Genomic DNA, 18,328 nt, shown 5'->3' on the forward strand with positions numbered 1-18,328 from the left:
GAAAGAAACGTGTCCTCTTTTATGCACTGGGTCTCTAGCATTGTTCAATTATTTATAAATCTATGTGAACCGTTAACAAGCTATAAATACAAGGGTAGAGATATAAAGATGGGTTTTATGAAATAATAAAGACAGTTTTATTCTGAATAATTCCTGAAAAACTTCTTGGCTATGTGAAGTCCTTTATTTCTCATCTTACTTATTTTGTATTCACGGTGTTTATTCTTCCTCAATTTTTGCTCCTCATGCTGGGGTCAGTCGTTACTTTCAGAGCAGGGGATGGTAATGGCAGGCCTATATCTGTCCGGTTTACATGAGTGTGTGTTCCCTGTTTCCCAGGAGATCCCAATGGCTGTGAACAGAATCCTACCCAGGGCAGCCTCATCCTCTGATCCTCTGCACCACCCAGGCTAGCATTCGGGTGGCCATGACTCTGCTAGACTTGGGAGTCCCCAGTATCTTGGTGCATTCTCAAGATAGGCAGATGCAAAACTGACCTTTCTTTAGACTAAATTCAACATGGACCCTCCAGATCCTCGGGAGAGGCTTCCTACAGATGGAACCCACAGGGCTGCCCTGGCACGATGACTGATATTTCCTGTGTCCTAGGGAAGCAGAGCACGTGAGAGTCTGATGAACTGGAAAGTAAGAGCCCCAACTGTAGGTGTATCAACACTCCTCCCTGTCTGAGCCTTCAGGGTCTGTAAAAGAACTGGCTGTCAAGGTCAGGCGATTCTGGAAGAAACCACACATATGTGTGTGCTTCTTGGTCAACAGGAACAAAAGGGCTTTAGTGACAGTCAAAGAAGACAGAGTGGGAATTGCTAATGAGTAGAGATGCCCAGAGTGACTGAGGCTGCTCAACACTCTGTGGTTTTGCATATGCCCAGACTACAAACGAAGGATGCTTTCTATACCCATCCTTCCCAGGCAACCCCTCTTGCCATGAAGCCCACTTTTGCATTCAGCCTCCAGCCTTTTACTGCCTCTCAGTTCCACTGTTAACTTGTTCTTGGTTGGTAGCCACACATGGACACTAGCCACCTGGCATATTTGTCCTCATGGGAAGTGTTTTTACCCCATGAGCAAGTGTGCTCATGACGATTTTAAGGAAGAGAAGACATATTGGCACATAAAGCCCAGGGTGGCCGGACTTGGACTCACAGCGCCTGGGTCAACTGTGTTTCTAAGCGTGGCATGTACTCTTCTGCTGCTCCTTCTATAGTAACGGCCTCTGGGGAAGTTCCATTACAAGAAGAAGAGCTACGGAGGAAACTGGGAATGTGCTTAAATGCCTCCACTCAGCAACTGGGTGCAATGACATTATCAAACACAAATTTTCGCCCCAAAGCCAGGAGACAGGAAGACAGGATGTAGTTTCTGTGTTACTAAAGCTCTCCAGTATCCACTGGACATCTCCCATACATAAATAACCCGCTGAAGGAGCATGGCTGCTGGACACCTCCCATACATAAGTAACCCACTGAATAAACTCCATAATCTGTTCATGGCTGCTTTGTGCTCTTACATGTTCTAAAAGCTATCTTTACGACAAGGGGCATCTGAAAGCTGCTCTGGGATTTAGTAATTTTCTAAAGAGACAGTTCAGGACACTCAGTGAATTAGTGCAACTCCCCACAGTCCTCACCAAAACGAGCAAATCAAAGCCAGAAAAAGAAGATATGCAACATACACTCCACCAAAATAAGGAGCAAACTATTATATTGGCTCTTTAATATTGTTATTTGCTTTTACTTGTGCAAATATTTCTCTTTATTTTGTGATTTTTTTCCCACCTCGGAAGTGGAATGTACACTTAAAAACATTCCAACAGTGTCTGTGGAGCCTCCCAGTTTTGCACTCTCTCAGTAAAGAGGCCTAAGAAATGGAGGATTCCCCCAGACTTGATGGCTCAGAAAGGCAGGGTGGATATGGAGAGCTGACTTCAATAAGGCACTCAGTGACTTCAGTGACAGTGAGTCAGAAATAGTGACTTCTAGATGATGCTAAGAGACTGTGATCTGCCTATAGGTATATAATAAAACAACATTCAAACCTCATAGGACCAAAGGTAAGGAGCAGTCTGAGGTCAGTCCATAGCCCTGCGGTGGCTCCTGCATCCCTGAAGTCAGTGTGGGTCACTAGCTTCCACCTTCACTCATGTACAATCTATGTACAACCTGTAAGTCTCAGACTGGGCCCCAGCCCAGAGCACCTGCCTCAGGGCTTCAGGGCCAACAGAAGGAGCTTGCTGTCTCAGCTCGCTAGCTCTAAAGAAGCTTGGACAGTTTCTCTATGAAAACTTAGTGCTGAAGGCTGGGTACTCAGAGAGTAGAGATGCCTTCCCACTAAAGACCGGACAGCTCGTTTAAAATAATATATCCAACCATGAATGTCTATGACGGGCGGATAATATCAGGAGATACAGTTACTTCATAAACAATTAAGTGAAAGACATGATAAAAATATAAGTACAGGTTATATAAATCCAAGCTCTGTTTTTTAGGCCATTAAGGATCTGAATGTAATGAAGAGCAGGGGCATTTTCAGACTGTGCGGTCCTAACATCCCCATCTTAGGATCGCATATGATTAGAAGAGTTTATTATGTAAATAAAGCCCAAGGCTGATTACTGAACTAGGTCGCTTGAGAAGTCAATTCTAAACACGAAGGACCTCCATGTGTGTCACTTCGCCACTTGTCAAAGCACACAATTGTGTGCAGGAAGGTTAATGAGGAGGCCTAGCGTTCCATCATGTCACTTCTTAAGGGGACCCAGTGGAGAGATGGTGGGTATAGAATACATTCCCATTACATACTTGTGCTGATTATAAAACCCAAAGATGCAGTGAGTGACTTTAAGTTGGGTAACACTACAAGTCAAATGAAAAATCCTTATTAAAAAACTGGGACCAGACCCTGTCAGCTGTAACTGGGAAGTATTAGTGAGCAGGCAGATGGTCTGTAGGTCTGACCATCACAGAGGGACAATAGTGATAAAAGAATGTTCTAGAGAAGGAAATAGAAGTCACTTCCGTCAAACTCAGGTAACAAACATGAGGCTCTGCACTTGTGCGAGACAGCCCAATACCAGCAGAGCCGTGTGTACTTCCCCACGGGGGTGTACCAAGCACCCCTGCAACCACAGCTGATTTTACAATGGAAACCACCATAGGATGCTCCTGACATTGTCTGGGCTCAAAGTGCCAACCAGCTGGATGCTAAGACTTAAGAGTCAGAAACTCAAATACTGACATTATTTCCTATCTCCAAGTAAATCATTCGCTTGCAGTATTAAAAATAACTTGTGAATCTGAGCTTTTCCTGTTGTGCTACCCAGCACTCTTTATGAACGTACTGCTGTAAAGACTATTGCCTGTACATACTTTCCTCCTGGAGAAAAAAAAAGAATGTGACTATGTGTGTGTGTGTGTGTGTGTGTGTGTGTGTGTGTGTGTGTATGTGCGTGCATCCTGTACACATCTGTTTGATAGGAAAATTGGTGAGTTTCTCAAGTCCCTAGGCTGTTTTGGTACTATTTTAAAATTTGATCTTATCATTTCCCTCCTTTCAAGGGAACTTGTACAGCAATGGGCGCTCTACGGTGTGGGTGAGAAACTGGCTTCTACATGTTGCTAAGTATTTGAATCTCTTCTGCCTGTGACGTAGGGGAAGCCTTTCAACTTTGCTGCAAGCAGCACTGGGCTTCCTGGAAAAGTCCTGAGCCACTCACAGGCCTGGGAATACCTTGTTAGAAGAAACATTCCCACAGTGCTTTATTGCTTGCAACAGGACAGCCAAATGTTTTTAAAGATGGTTTCTAGCTATTGAACATACAGAGGAATCTTGTGTGTAGAGCAGGATGGCTTTCCGGTTGAGCTCATCTTGCTACAGCCTCTTGAATTACAAGCTACCCCATGCTTGGACGTGGAAAACCCTAACTCTAAGGACAGTTCTGAGGGCCAGTGTAGTGAGAAGCATATTAAAAACCCGTTAATGTGGCCTAATGAGCTCTCTAAAAACAAACAAACAAACAAAACCAATAGGTGCCAGTGTTGGGCAGACTGCTATTTTAACTAAAAATTAAACTGTATGTGCAAGTCTAAACGTCCTGCACATCGAGAAAGAGCAGTTATGACAGGCCCATGAACACTATGATGCACTAAGAGATGCTGGTAAACCACTCATTTAGCTGCATTTTATGTGTGTATATTATTTCAAATGGAAGGTTAAACCTTGAATGTTTACCAAGTTCCCACTTGCCCTAGGTAGGAAGCTAGGATTTTTCAACACCATCATTCGGAATGTGGAAGCCCTTGGGGTCCCTTTGGCAGCATGCAGCTTCAGGGTTGGGCATTCCCCATCTTGAGTAGTGCCGATTTCTTAAGGCCTTTCTTTCTCCACTCACTTGGAGCAGGGAAGATTCAAAGATTCTGAAAGGGACAGTTTCATTCTCTATAAAAGTCATGCTGGATCATGGCAGCCATTAAAAGTCTTCAGTAACGTGTGTGTGTGTTTCCAAAAGTTTAGCTTCCATTTCTTTTACCTTGTAACTACCTTATATCTTCAAAGATGGCCCTATTATCTTACCACCCCATCTGCCTCGTTTCATACCAGAATGCTTTTATTTTCACTTGATGGTAATTATTCCATTAAATATCTAACTTACTACTTCCTCCTTTTTCTCTTTTTGTTGCTCTTAGAAATGTATTCTCTATGTATCCTGTATCGTGTTAGTTTCAAAAATTGTTTCTTAGTCTATGTGGCATTTCATTTGAAGCAACAACAAACAAGATAATGACTGCCTGTGACCACCTTTGCTTTAATCTCTAATCATACCAAGGAGCACTAGATGAATATACACTGAACTGCTGCTTCTGCAATGTAAAGAGCAGATCATAACAGGAGAGAGGCAGACTTCCAATCTAATGATAATGGTAAGGTATCCAACCTGGGGCCCACTGCACCTCAAGGAACCGAAGGCCGAGGAAAGAGCAAAGAGTGTAACTCCAGGGCTATGGCTATAGCTCAGGGGTCAAGTACTTGCCAGCATGCATAGGGAGTATCATCCTAAACAACACAATTTAAAACAACGAAAAGCCCACAAAGAAGAGTCCCAGACCCCAAACAACTGAACCAGAACCCACTGTCTCTGTGTACCAGACTCCACTCAACCAAGATCACCCACACTGGGAACAAGCCTGCTTAGTGCTAGCTGCAACGTACGCACAGTAGGCATGTGTCGCCATGGCACAGCTCACAAATGCACTCCAGGTATATCTCCATTGATATCTATCCTCTATTCCTGAAATAATGCCACAGTGTTATGATAGACACGGGGTATCATTCAGGCAGCACACCCACGCCTTACTCCTTTTCATCAGGACTCAATGTGACCACTTCTGCATGACTGCTGGCGCTTCTCTGAAAACCCCATGCTTCCAAGCTCTGAGCTCTGCCGTCTGGACTGATACAAACTGTCCCACTATTACACTATTGCTCTCTCGAGTCCTGGCTCTGAAACACAGTTCTTAGAACCGAATGCACAGTAATGAATGAGTGGATGGATGGATGGACAGATGGATGGATGGCGAGAAAAAGCATTACACAGATTTACCTATCAAAACCTCACCCAAGGTCCTTAAAGATGGTTTTGTTAGTGGGGATGCTGAGTCCCTTCATGTAATTTACTTATTTTAACACTGTAAGAATCCTGGCAGGTTCACCCCTGCTGAGTAGTTATATTTAATTAATGCTGTTACTACAGGGTCCCAAATTTCAATTATTTAAAAGAAAAATAAATGAAAAAAAGCTTCTCAACAAATTATTTACCATGGTAATTTAAGGGAAACAGAAATGAATACAAACCTACTTAGCTTATCCTAATTTCTACAAAATAAAGAGAGAGAACTATACTTACATATAATGTAGTAATCTTTGTTCTTCTGAAATTCTAGACCCCAGAGGTTAGGGCTGAATTCTTGAAACTTGATGGTGAATTTCACATCTTGGTCTGGTCTGGCACAGTTGAGCAGTGGGGTATTCTCCTTCTTAATTGTGCATCTGTCTGCTTGGTCTTTATCAACCATATAAACTTTATAATATTCATACTGGCCAACAGTTTTAGAGTCCACTTTGGGGCAAATAATATCCAATTTGTCTCCTATCTGTGGGTATAGTACCAGGCCTTGTCCAGGTAGAAATCTAAAAAGCATAAAAGAAAAGCCACTGAGTTGATAAAAGTGAACATCTTCATCAGTCATCAAAGAGCCAGGTGTTACCAATCACCTCAACCAAGACAGCTCAGCACTGTGCTCTGAGTCACCAAAGGTGTCTTCCTGGGACAAAGAGCCTTCCTGGGTCTCTTAGGATTAACCCCCCAAACAAAAGGGTGGACTCTTCTTCCTCTGGGGCATTAGGGCCTTCTGTTCTCACCCTGCCCTTGTAATATTCCAATATTCTTTTGTGCAACTTTACAACAACTCTTCCCCTGGTGGGGAGTCAGACCTTCCCACCTGTTTGTTATTTTTTAACCATTGGCAGCTCGGTTTATTGGGCATGCCAGAGAGATCCCATCAATTCCAGGAACAGAGCATGCACGGAGCCTTTGTTGTCCTGGTAGTTTCCATGCGCTGTTGATGTTAATTAACAGACAAGTTTCATCAAGAATGTTTCAAATTACTTATCATAATTAGTCAGTCACTGATCAAACAATGGGTTTTTTATTACACAGAACAAAAGAAATGTCTTACAAACCCATAAAAGATAACCAGAAATAATTAGTGTCGTATTGATTCAGCTGCAAGATGAAGAGCCCTCTGCTTGTGAGGACAACAAGTACCCTCCTTGCTCTACAAATCTTCCCTTTTCCCCTCCCTTGAGATGTATTTGCTCCAATTAATTCTTCGAAGCAAATCCTTAGAACTAAGACGACGGATACAAAATCCCTTGGATGTTCCCAGCTAAAAGCTCTCCTCCTTTCCTCTCTTGCTGGCCATGCTGCTGAAAGATCTTCCCTAATGGGGAGTCTCTCTGAGCCGCTGAAACAAGAGCTTCCTAATGAACATCCTTCTGCAAGTGCTAACACTAACAACACACTCAGAGAGAGCCGCCAAGCCTGCAGGCTCATTAAAATATTAAAGCTCCGGAACAAAGCAGAGCCTCCCAGAGCTCCCAGCCTGGGCTCTGGCATTATTTAGCCAGAGAGGCCCACCAGCCATGATGACCCTTGGGGCCAGGATGAAGCAACAGATGAGAAAAGGATGATGGGGCTCCCAAAGTTCAAATCCACACCAACTAAGGTGATTTATGTAACCAGCCACGGTTCTCAGCCAGTGTATTACAAGGTTACAAAGTAGCAGATAGCCCAGCTCACACTGTAGACTCATATTCAAGACTGATACTTTAAATTTTGTTTTCAATTTTGTACATGTATACAATGTATCTTGGTCTTACCCATGTTCTACTCCCTCCCTCTAGGTCCCACTGTACTCCTCCCTGCCCCCCCCCATATATGTTCCCTTTCCCTCCCAACTTCATATCTTAAAAGCAAAGCAAATAAACAAACAAAATACATCACCGGCACACCCAGGACTACACAGAGAAACTCCGTTTCCAAAATCCACTACTATGACTACTGACAATGGTGATGATGATGATGATATGAAATTGCTGAAACTTTTTAAAGGTGAACACACACACAAAAATGCATGCACCCAAAACTGCTTGTTACTTCCTTGGATGTTATTGTACGATGACAAAAAAAGAGGGTGGTCTACTGACATCAGTGTCTTATTGTTATTTGTTTAGCTAAATTAGTCCCTTTAGCAAGAACATATGCTATTTACTGTTCTCACTTAAAAACAATACTGTAACAGGTGAGATGGCTCAGTGGGTAAAGGTGCTTGAAACCAAACCCGGGAGCTGAGTTTAATCTCAGGAGCCCACATGGTAGAAGGAGAGAGGCAGCCCCTCCAAGTCATCCTCTGACTTTAGAGTGCACTGCCATGTATACTAGCCCTCCCCTGGAAATATGAAGAAAAACTTTTTTGAGTGAGGAGCGGGATCCATCTATAATGAACTCTTTCTGTAAGCAGAACTCAAAATGAATTTATAAAATTGTGACAAATTTAAAACATCCTGCGTATATTGCTGAAGAATTCCCTACAATTCTCAGGAGACTTTGTAAAAATACAACCCCAGGGTCTCAAGAACTTCCGCAGGGAACTTCTAAAGGCCATTCTCCCGAAGTAGGTTCTTCTTGCTAGATAAAGTTCAACTCAGTTCCACCAGGCCTGAACATGATTCATCCCTCCTTCTCCCCACACTGATTCTGAAGTGTCCTGTGGCTTTAGCAGGACAACACAAGGTGGGGGGCACACAGAGATAGGTGTTAGGTATCACACTAATTCCAGGAATATTAAATTGCTCACCTTCTTGATTCTTATGCCTATTCCTCAACCTTTAAGGGAAAACCTTAAGACTTATACAAACTAACAGACAAACACAAGGGCCAATTTCTACCTAAGGCTTACCATCCCGTGTCACATGTTCCCTCTCCCCCTCTCCTGAAACTGCTCCTTTTGTAGTAGTTGGTGTAGCTGACACAGTGGGAAACCATATAAGTGCTAGCTAGGCTTGGTACATGTCTCCTATATTTAAACAGAAGTCTGAGCTACAGTTTCCAGACTTCCAAAATAAGGAGCCAAGGTACAACCAAGAACCTACCCATTCGGTTCTCTGTGAGCTCATCTGAGCAGTGTATCTGTGCGAGTCTCGGGGATACCCTCCTACCCTGCCATAGCATTCCTTATGTCTGAAATCTGGCTCATTAAGCTCTCTCTCCATTCAAATTTCCCCTAGGTCTCTATGAAAACTGTTCTCTCTCTCTCTCTCTCTCTCTCTCTCTCTCTCTCTCTCTCTCTCTCACACACACACACACACACACACACACACACACACACTCATTCACTCACTGCTTAACCAAGACATCCCAGGGATCTGGCTCCCCCTACTCAGATAAGTCTCTAATCACCAGATCACCAGGCCCCAGACCTAACACTGACAAGCTGAGGGCAAGAGCACAGGGCACACCAGTCTGTGCGGCCTCACAAATTGCTGTGCTCTTCATGATGTTTTCAGCAGGAACAAATCACATAAATAATTTAATGAGTTTTTGATTCATCTTGCAAATCAGCCTCAATGTTTAGTTTTGATTCAGGGTGCACAGTTTGAAGATGACGGAGCGTCGTGGTAGCCTGTTGAATGGACAGGTGCAAGGGTGGGACTTACGGTTTTAGTACACGTGTATGGTGTGGTTCTGGCCGAATCTACTCTCCCTAAAGCTTCAAGGAAGATACAATACAGCAACACTGAAACAGAGCTACAGAATTTGATCTTTTGCTTCTAACAAGTTGCTGTTCCAAGTGTTCATTAAGAGGGGCAGGAGGCTCTGCATGGCAATCCACAAGAAATCCACTGATCTCCGAGCACAGGCCTCTGGAGAACCCTCGCCTTCTCAGAGCTGGAGAGATAGAAGTTTTGTTTGTTTTGTTTTGTTTTTTGAGTTTCTATGTGTAGCCCTGGCTGTCCTGGAACTCACTCTGTAGACCAGGCTGGCCTCGAACTCAGAAATCCACCAGCCTCTGCCTCCCAAGTGCTGGGATTAAAGGCATTCACCACCACTGCCCAGGTCATTAGAATTTAAATGACCAAACTGGGGCTTTTGGTGTGAGACATGGTGTTGTAGAGTGTGGTGGTCCTCCAAACATGACCAGCATTTTCATCACAACAGCTGTGACTCCTTGCAAGAGTCTGTGGATCAGACCTGTTGCCTGCTGATATTCCCCTTATGGAAAGAAGGTATAGGGAAGGTCAATGCACGTTTGGACTCCGAATGCTCCTTCACCTGCCAGCTAGCTGCGTGTAACTCTGTCCCATGGTCTTGTATTCACTAGAGGTACTAGTTAGTGTTTATAAACTATGAATGGCTACTGAAGGCAAAAGCCACTAATGAAGCCACAAAGAAGTAGCCATCCATGCTGGGGTGAAGGTCTGGTTAAAAGGTCTGGTTGCTTTGGGGTCATCCATGTCATGGAGGCAATCCCTTACCCTGGTCTATAAATGAGCCCCATAAAACCTCATTGTTCCCCCAAGTTAGACTTTGATGAAGTCGTACTTTGGTTCGTTGGTGTCCTATGAGGAGGGGGAAGGTGCTTGCTTGTATCTTCCCGAGGGAAGAGTCCACCCAGGCTGGCCTGGAACTTACTATGTACATGAGACTTGCCTGATGGCCCTGCCTCGACTGCCCAAGTGCTGGGATTATAAAACGTGAATCAGTATGCCCACCAAGCTGCATATTGTTCCAGATGTTCTGAGGGACTGTAACAGATGGTGATTGAGTTTTTAGGGGCTAACAACTCAGCTCCCTGAAGTTGTGTGTGATTCCACAGTGAGGGCCCAAGGCCCAGTGGTTATCATACTATAATGCTCAATAAAATGATGTCCTAGTGGAAAAACACGGGTGAACAAATAGAAGTTAACAGCGACACATGCTGAAGTCAAAGTGCCCGAGAGTGAAGGTAGGTCACAGGTAAGACTGGAGCTCTGAAGCCAGGCCATTTCACCAGGGCAAATACAAAGAGGAGCCAAGCCAAGGTGCCATTCCACTGACTGTCCCCAGGCAGTTTCTTGCCCTAGCTCTCTGGGTCTTCATAGCTTTCAACAACCCTGCTTTGTATAAAGTCCAAGGCAGCTACCATTTACATCCAGGGCTGCAAATCACAAAACCATAGCCAGTCTGAAGCAGAGCTGAGCCTTGCTCCCTGCACCTCTAACCCCAGAGTCTTAGCCACAAGTGTATACCTTGTATAAGAGGTAAATCCCTCAAGGGAGAGTGAAGAAATCCAACAGGAAAAGCCCCTCCCCTGCCTGTCTTTGTTTCCATTGTGTTCACAGTAGTATCTAAGTCTGGTTTTGGGAAATACATGTTTTTCTAAATCAAGCTTTTCATTGATAAGCTATGAAGTTAAGGGGAATGGAGGGAAAGTCAATACACACTCAGGCCTGCAAGAATCCCACAGAGAACTGCAGGCATCCAGCTGCCTGCCTTGCGAACAATGGCTGGGCCATGCAGCGCTTTCTGAGGTGTCCACCTGGCATGTATCCCTTGCCAAGAAGAAGAAATGAGTCAACGACCTAAAATCTGTGTTTTAGATGTAAACTTAAAACGGACTCCAAACAACACAGGCAGATACTATTAGTTTCTCAATCACACTTAAACATGCAGCCATAAAACCCATTAAAACCAAGTTAGTCAACTCTACCTTCTCCACAGCCCAAGTCACACTCTGACTTGTTTTGGAAAACCGGGGTAAGGATCATCTTGCAACCAAAACCGGGTCGTCACCTACATCACTTGTACAGAGGGTGTGGGTCCAAGGGCTGGGATGATGGTTCTGGCCTAGCTAGGAGAACAGAGCAAGGCTTTCCCTCTCTGTATTGGCCACTAAGCATCAGCACTGAGCTGCCAGCAGGCAGGGAGCACACACCACTCCAAGGCAACCTCTGCACCAATCCCATCCACTTTCCCTGGGCAGTCCCTTAGGGCAAACGGGGAGCACTGAACAGAAACAGGTCACTCCTATGGTTTCCCCAGTGAATCATTTCCAGTCGGACAATAGATCCCATGACTTTGTCTTCAACAGGGAAAGAAGGAAACTGGGGAAAACAAAACAAAACAAAACAAAAAAACCCACAACTTATACCAACTTATACCAGCCAGAGGCCTGGTATAAAATGATATGATGCCAGAATCTATTTTTACCCGTGGGTTGCCTATTGATTTAACTCAAGTTCGAAAACATGCTTTGCCAAACTAGACTCTAAGTGTCCTATGCAGAATACTTTGAGTAACTCTAATGGTCTACATTAAACATTAATATTTAGTGATCTAAATTAGATCTCTAATAATTTAAATTAGACATCTCAACTTCATACAGTTTATTGTAAAAAAAAAAAAAAAACCTCTCGATTAGCATCCCACGACTTGACATTCCTTAATGTTTGTGGCGGAGAACGTGCAGCAGAATTAATGAGTAGAAGAGAAAGCACAAGCCTTCGTGTGAACCAGACTGGTTTCAAATGTTGGAGTAATGCATGAAAACATACTCGGGGATGGAGATGGAAGGCTGAAGCATGTGACTTCTATTGGCATAACAAATCATGTTACCAGGAGCCTGGCCTCAGATGGAGACATCTATTGCCAGCTTTGCCTCTGACCTTGACCCTGTGCCATAGGAGATGAGATACTTCAGGGCAACTGAGCTGAGGACTTGAACTTTTTCTCCGCCTCTCTCTCACCAGGAAAAACCTCAATTTTCCTTACTCCTCTTTTAGTGTCTACATTAGGGACCTCAGTGCGGACACCCCATGACTCCATGTGTTTCCTCACATTGGCAAATCACAGAGGCTAATGTAGAAACTACAACACAGCTACTCAATGCTGATGGTGTCTGTGGCCACACACAATACATAGAAGTGGGCAGTCTCCACATCTGGTGAATCAGGTCCGGTGAAACTCCTCCAGGATGGAGCAGTGCATCTTAGAAATGCCAAGCAAGAGCTCCTGATGACAAAATGTCAGTCAGTACCTAACACGATTCACCAGACAAATTGATTTAAGTGTTTCCTATTTCTGCACCATTAGGCCAGATATAAGCATCTGAAGTCTGGCCCCAGAGTTCAAGGAGCAGATGATGCACCCAGGTTATAGCCACAGAAAACTGTAAGTTTTCCTATGTGCAGGGCATTGCAAAGTCAGATTCATAAGCCAATATACAGTACCTTCTGCTAAAACATTCTAGCCTTCTTTTCATTTGAAATGACATCTACTGTGACCACACACTTTGCAACATCATTTTGGTCAATCATGGACCGCATATGGAAAGGTTCATGCCACAATTATCTGAGTCTGAACATCGAGCCGTAGTATTAGATCCACCTAAAAAGATATTCTTTGAAGACACCCCACTGTAAGGCAACCCAGGACTGTGTATGACCACGGCACACAGATGACTTACTCCACCTGCAGATAGACCATCTGTAAACCATGTGGCCTGCACTGGACTGACCACAGAGACCAACATTCACAGAACATTGCATCACTGACAGTTAGTTACATGTAACCATTTGGAACTATGGTGATTTTTAAGTTTCTGTGGGTTTCAAAATTCTTCCCAGCAAACAGTGATTTTGTGAACAGACTGGACATTACTTTTAAATGTACAGCTTCAAAAACTAAACTTGCTGAGCCTAGAGACACAGGTCTGTAATCTCAGCTACTCAGGGGGACGAGGGCAAACGGGTCACAGTCCTGAGGTCTGCCTACACTACAGGGTGAGTACAGGGCAACTCAGTGAGACCATGCCTCGAAAGAAGGAGCAGAGAAAGAGCTGAGAAGATAGCTTAGTGTTGTAGCACTTGCCCAGTGGGACCCCAAAACTTCAAACAATAAGCAAATGTAAAAACCTAAAGTATATTTTTGAAACTAACTTTCTTAGCTCTGATTTTGGAAAGCATTTTAAATGTTTAAGGCTTATAGATACTTTAACTTTCTGATGCAACGCCTTAGAAAGCGCCATGTGACACTGTGGTCTATGTGTTAAACAGGCCTCTAGCCCACAAATTTAGAACAGACATTTATCCAAACCAGAAAAATAAGAGATAAACACAACTAGATTTTCATCACTGATAAAATCGGGAACAGGCTGACATTTTTAAGGACCCAGTTTTACACACTGGGTCATCCTAGAAGGAAGAGCACCCCAGTCACATTAATACACTAAGCCAGCATTGTATATCAAGGGAATTGGAATCTGTCCCATTCTGGCAAGCATACTTTTCTTTATAAAATGCTTGTGTTGCTTTTTAACTCAGTGGTAAAGGCTAGAGGAAAGAGGAGACGGCAGTGTGTAATCTGGCTCATCCTCCACCAAGTATGGACCCTAGGATCTTTCAGGATCAGGCCAGTCTCCTGCCTCAACTCTGCAGCGCCTGTGATTTCCATATGCAGTTAGGCCAGCATGACACAGCAGGTGAAGTCTCCTCTCTGGAATGTTCCGTGCAGTGTGTGAACTTGATACAAGCGGGCTGAATATTCGGTTGTGTGTTAGTTCCATTCACTGCCAGAGTGCTGCTGCAGATTAATCAGCTGTTCTAGAAACGTCCTCAACAGAAGGGCTTGTTAAAAGATGAATAAGTAAAAAAGTAGTGCCCAGGAGAGACACTGCAATAGCTTCCAGAAGAAAGTCCTGGGCATCATTTCCCCCCTTTTAGTGAATAGCACTTTACTGCCCCCTTTGGCACTTCAACATCAGAACAAGTTTCTGCACAGACTTATTCTGAAACCAGAGAAATAGTGGGGTGTATAGCTAGCTCTAAGGTATCAGGTTCACCCAGAACTAGGTTACCAGATACCATGCCTAGAGTAACAAGTAATTACCCTGAAGCTTCCAGCAAGCACACCCCTATGTTCTTAGTGGCTCCAAACCTTCAAGAAGTAGGTAGTAATTGGAGGCTTTAACTGACATTTTCTGCTTTAATTCGAAGGTGCATGTGTGTTGGAATAGTGGCCTGTTTTCACAGGTGCCCCCTTTCTTTCGGTTTTCTAAAACAAATGCCCTGTGCAACTTGAGCCCGATTTATTCAAGGATAAGAACAGGGGCCTGAAAGCAGGTTGTACAATTGGGGGGCCATTAGAGTGTTCCAAATGGGAGACAGCGAGGGGTGGGGTGTGCATTTCAAACTTCACACCAACCACAAGCCAAACCTTTTCAAGAGCCGAAAGATGAGAAGAGAAGAAATCCAAGCACCCCGAGAGAGCGAGCACACAGCCCCAGAACCAGTTCAGCAGCTCCAGCAGGTGCGGAGCTGACAGAGCACTGGAGGAAGGGACCAAGCTAGTTATCAAGCACTCGGAGAGAGCTTTCCTGCTGGCCTGATGACCTCACCCTGCATCCCACAATCATACCATGGGGGATACTTCCCTCCTAACTTACACCAACGAGTCACACTGACATTAAATGCCACAGCTTACACCTCTGTAACAACTGCATGAAAACTGACTCCTTTTTATATTAATCTCCTATTTGTGATATGATGCTAAACAAAATACTGGTAGCTAAATTTTATCTTGAAACGCTCAAAGATGATATTCTCACCGTTTAAACAGTTTCTTTTCCTCTCCCAGGAAAACAGTACAGGTATTTGCTTCAATTCTATCTGTGCAATGTTTTTTTACTGTCTAAACACTTTCATTCCGCAGAAGGGCACACCTGTAACAGACTGAGGTTGAAAATGTATTTTCTGCTCATCATTTCCGAGTCAGACTTCAGCTGTGTGATGTAGATACCACAGCTGTTTTGGTTTTTTTTGTTTTTGTTTGTTTGTTTGTTTGCTTTCCCTTTCACAAGTTAACCAAAACTACTATTTAAATCTGCTATGGAATTAACAACAAACCCAGGTCTTCATTTATATAATTGACCTAAGAGTATTCTCTGCCTATTCTACACCACTTCCCTTCAATTAGGAAAAGAAAAACAAAATTTCACAAAAATTCTCTGGCCAGCTACAGCAAGACTTGAGGGCCAAAGCATGAGCTGGAGGATTGGGGCTGTGCACTGAAAAAGCAAGAGGGGTAATGGTACGTGCCAGACTAGCCTGCTGGCAAACCAACCGGGTCGGCTCCATGATTGAAACTGGGATTTCATAACCTCAGTGACAGGAGGCATTGCAGTCTTCTTTCCCAACCGTAATTTGTTAGCACCTGTACGGTCATGTTTCCAGCCGTGCTTTTAGCAAGAGTCTATAAAGGAAGGTGGACCCCGTGTTATTTATAGGCCAGGCCCTAGAGGGAAAGATGGCTCTCACAGAGGAAAGGTCCAAAGGGCACCTTCAGCTGGTTCTCTGTTGTTTCAGAGCCATTTGCTCATTTACCTCAGTGGTGAAGTCACAGGGATGAAAGCTACGTGTAAATTTAACAAGGAGTGAGTGGTTTGCCACTCCAAGACCAGGTATCCAGGAGTAGTGCTGGCTGTGCACACTGTCCCTTCACCCCTCTACGCCTCATCCCCACCAACATACATTTCTTTCTTCATTTAGAAGCGTTCTGCCTTTGTGGAAATCAACTCACTCTGATCTAAGGAAGCCTGTCCCTTCTGTGAGGTGTCCAGCAAGCAGAAACCCTTCCCTACCGTGTCCCTACCCCCTCATCTCTTCCCCTACAGAGAGGCGCCCAGACAGTGCCGTCTGCAACAGGAGTAGGTGCACGAAAGACGGAAGGGACCATGGTACTCAGCTTTGCGGTCTGAGAGGGAATCTCCTTGACAGGCAAGCCTAATAATCATAGCAACAACACAGTTTACAAGGTTGTGTGCAATGGTTTTACAAGCCCCTAAATGGCAGCTTCCCAGCACATCCTCCTTCCCAGGCTCCAGGACAGGGGTCAGGCACAGGTTCCCTTGGGAGTGGCTGGAGTTGTCTTCCTCCTGTCACATCCAGTGGAGAAGGGGAAGAAGAGGAAGAGAAACCCAGTACGCAACAGAAATGAGGAGTAGAATTGGTTACTGATACAGATTACCCAGCACCGTGTCACATGGTGGAAACATGAACAAATGGGGCTTTTGGGTAACTCTCTTCCCTGGCCCAAACACAGGACACCCCAGCGTCACTCCAGCAGGCTCCCATCGAGCAAGAGAACTGGGCAGGGAGAAGCTGAGAGAGAAATGAGCCAGGAGGAGCTGAGAGGATGCCATGCGGAGGAGCTTCAGAGCCTTAGAAGTGAAGATGTGGCTGCTTTGTCAGGCGGGCAGTTTGTTCTGGTCTTAGGCAGATTCAGAGTGGAGAAAATGCAAATCCAGAGGCGCCACCGTGGAGTCCAGAGAACCCCAGGCCCACCAATATTCACCGCCTGGCTTCCTTAAACAAACTGCTCCAAACTTGCAGAACATCAAAAGCCAGATGGGCTAAACTGAATGAATCCACAGGCAAAAAGCCAGACTCCCCGTTTGCTGTAGAAATAGGCCTGGACTTGATTTGAGTCTTCTTAGCTCTGACAAGCTGGAAGCTGGCACAGTTCCCAAAATCCAAAATAAAATGGCATTTAATTGTGACTAGACTCTAAAAAAGATGTCATGCTATCTCCTTAGTTTGACACACATTCAGCAGCAAACTGGAGATGACTCTGGAAGCCAGACTTTCTCCCAAGGGGGAACTGACCAATCAGTTAAATTCTTAAAAGGAAAATGTTGATAGTCAAAGGACTCCTACACAAAAAATGCATTAATATGATGTGCCATAAAAACTGCCTAGTCATTCTTTACTTGGGCTGACAATGACTCTGCCTCCAGCAGGGTGACCTTGTTAGAAGTGTGCTTCAAAGGGTCTCTTTGGAACTGTACAGCCAGGATAAAGGAGAGTTACTTAGTGTTCAGACAGGGGAAGACCACATTCAACACTTGTCTTTTCTCTACCTTGTGTGGATTACTTTGAGCAAATACACCCTTAACTTTCCCGTAACCAACTTCTTATGTCATCGTAAGAGAACTGAACAGCCAGACACCAGAACACTTCGGCCAGATCTGCATCTTAGCTTCCTGATGACCTGGGAAAACTCGGTCCCAGTTTCCCCAACTAGTAGTAAGAGGAGAATATAAGACTATTGCCTTTTGGTGGCTACAAGGAAGTTTAATGAGTGCTGTTATATAAAATGCGGATTGATAGGAAGCAAGGGTTCTAAATGCAGGGAGGGAGAAGCCACTCTGCCCATCCCTGAACCCAGCTTGGATTCAAGTATTCCCTCAAGGACAGAGGTCTTTTATCAGAATACACAAAATGGTTTTGTAAAAAGAAGCTGAACAGTTGAACAAGACTATCCAGTTTGTACATGCACCTGAGTTCTAAGACAGCACTGGCAGGGGGGCAGGGGGGCAGAGAAAGAGGGTCCAGCCTGTTGATAAACGAGAGAATTAAAAGATACTTTATAGAAGAGAAAGTCTTAAAGAATCAACAGGAATGACAAAGGAACAAAACTGACCATCATTAGAGAGCGTAAAACCCTAATGTTAGGCTTCGTTAACAGTGTTCTCATTTGTTTTCCTTGCATGTCAGTGGTACTCAGTAGACATCAGTAAATTTGACTAACAGTAGCTGATGTTGACTGGTTTCATGGGCCAAGCTCAGAGCCAGGCCCTTTACACATTTAATCCTGACCACTGTTTTATTACTCTCTCTCACCACTACTCTGTGATTGTCTCTAATTTAAAGGTGGACG

General features: G+C 44.3%; 1 protein-coding gene across 1 annotated transcript in view; it reads right to left on the minus strand.

The window, feature by feature from the left end:
- Positions 1-18,328, minus strand: part of Efnb2 (ephrin B2) — a 43,394-nt gene that overhangs the window by 15,531 nt on the left and 9,535 nt on the right. The window contains exon 2 of the mRNA XM_021169680.2: positions 5,921-6,204. Coding sequence (XP_021025339.1) covers positions 5,921-6,204 — 284 coding nt within the window. The remainder of the gene's footprint in view (positions 1-5,920; positions 6,205-18,328) is intronic.

The sequence above is a fragment of the Mus caroli genome, chromosome 8 (assembly GCF_900094665.2).
Source record: "Mus caroli chromosome 8, CAROLI_EIJ_v1.1, whole genome shotgun sequence".
Taxonomy (NCBI): domain Eukaryota; kingdom Metazoa; phylum Chordata; class Mammalia; order Rodentia; family Muridae; genus Mus; species Mus caroli.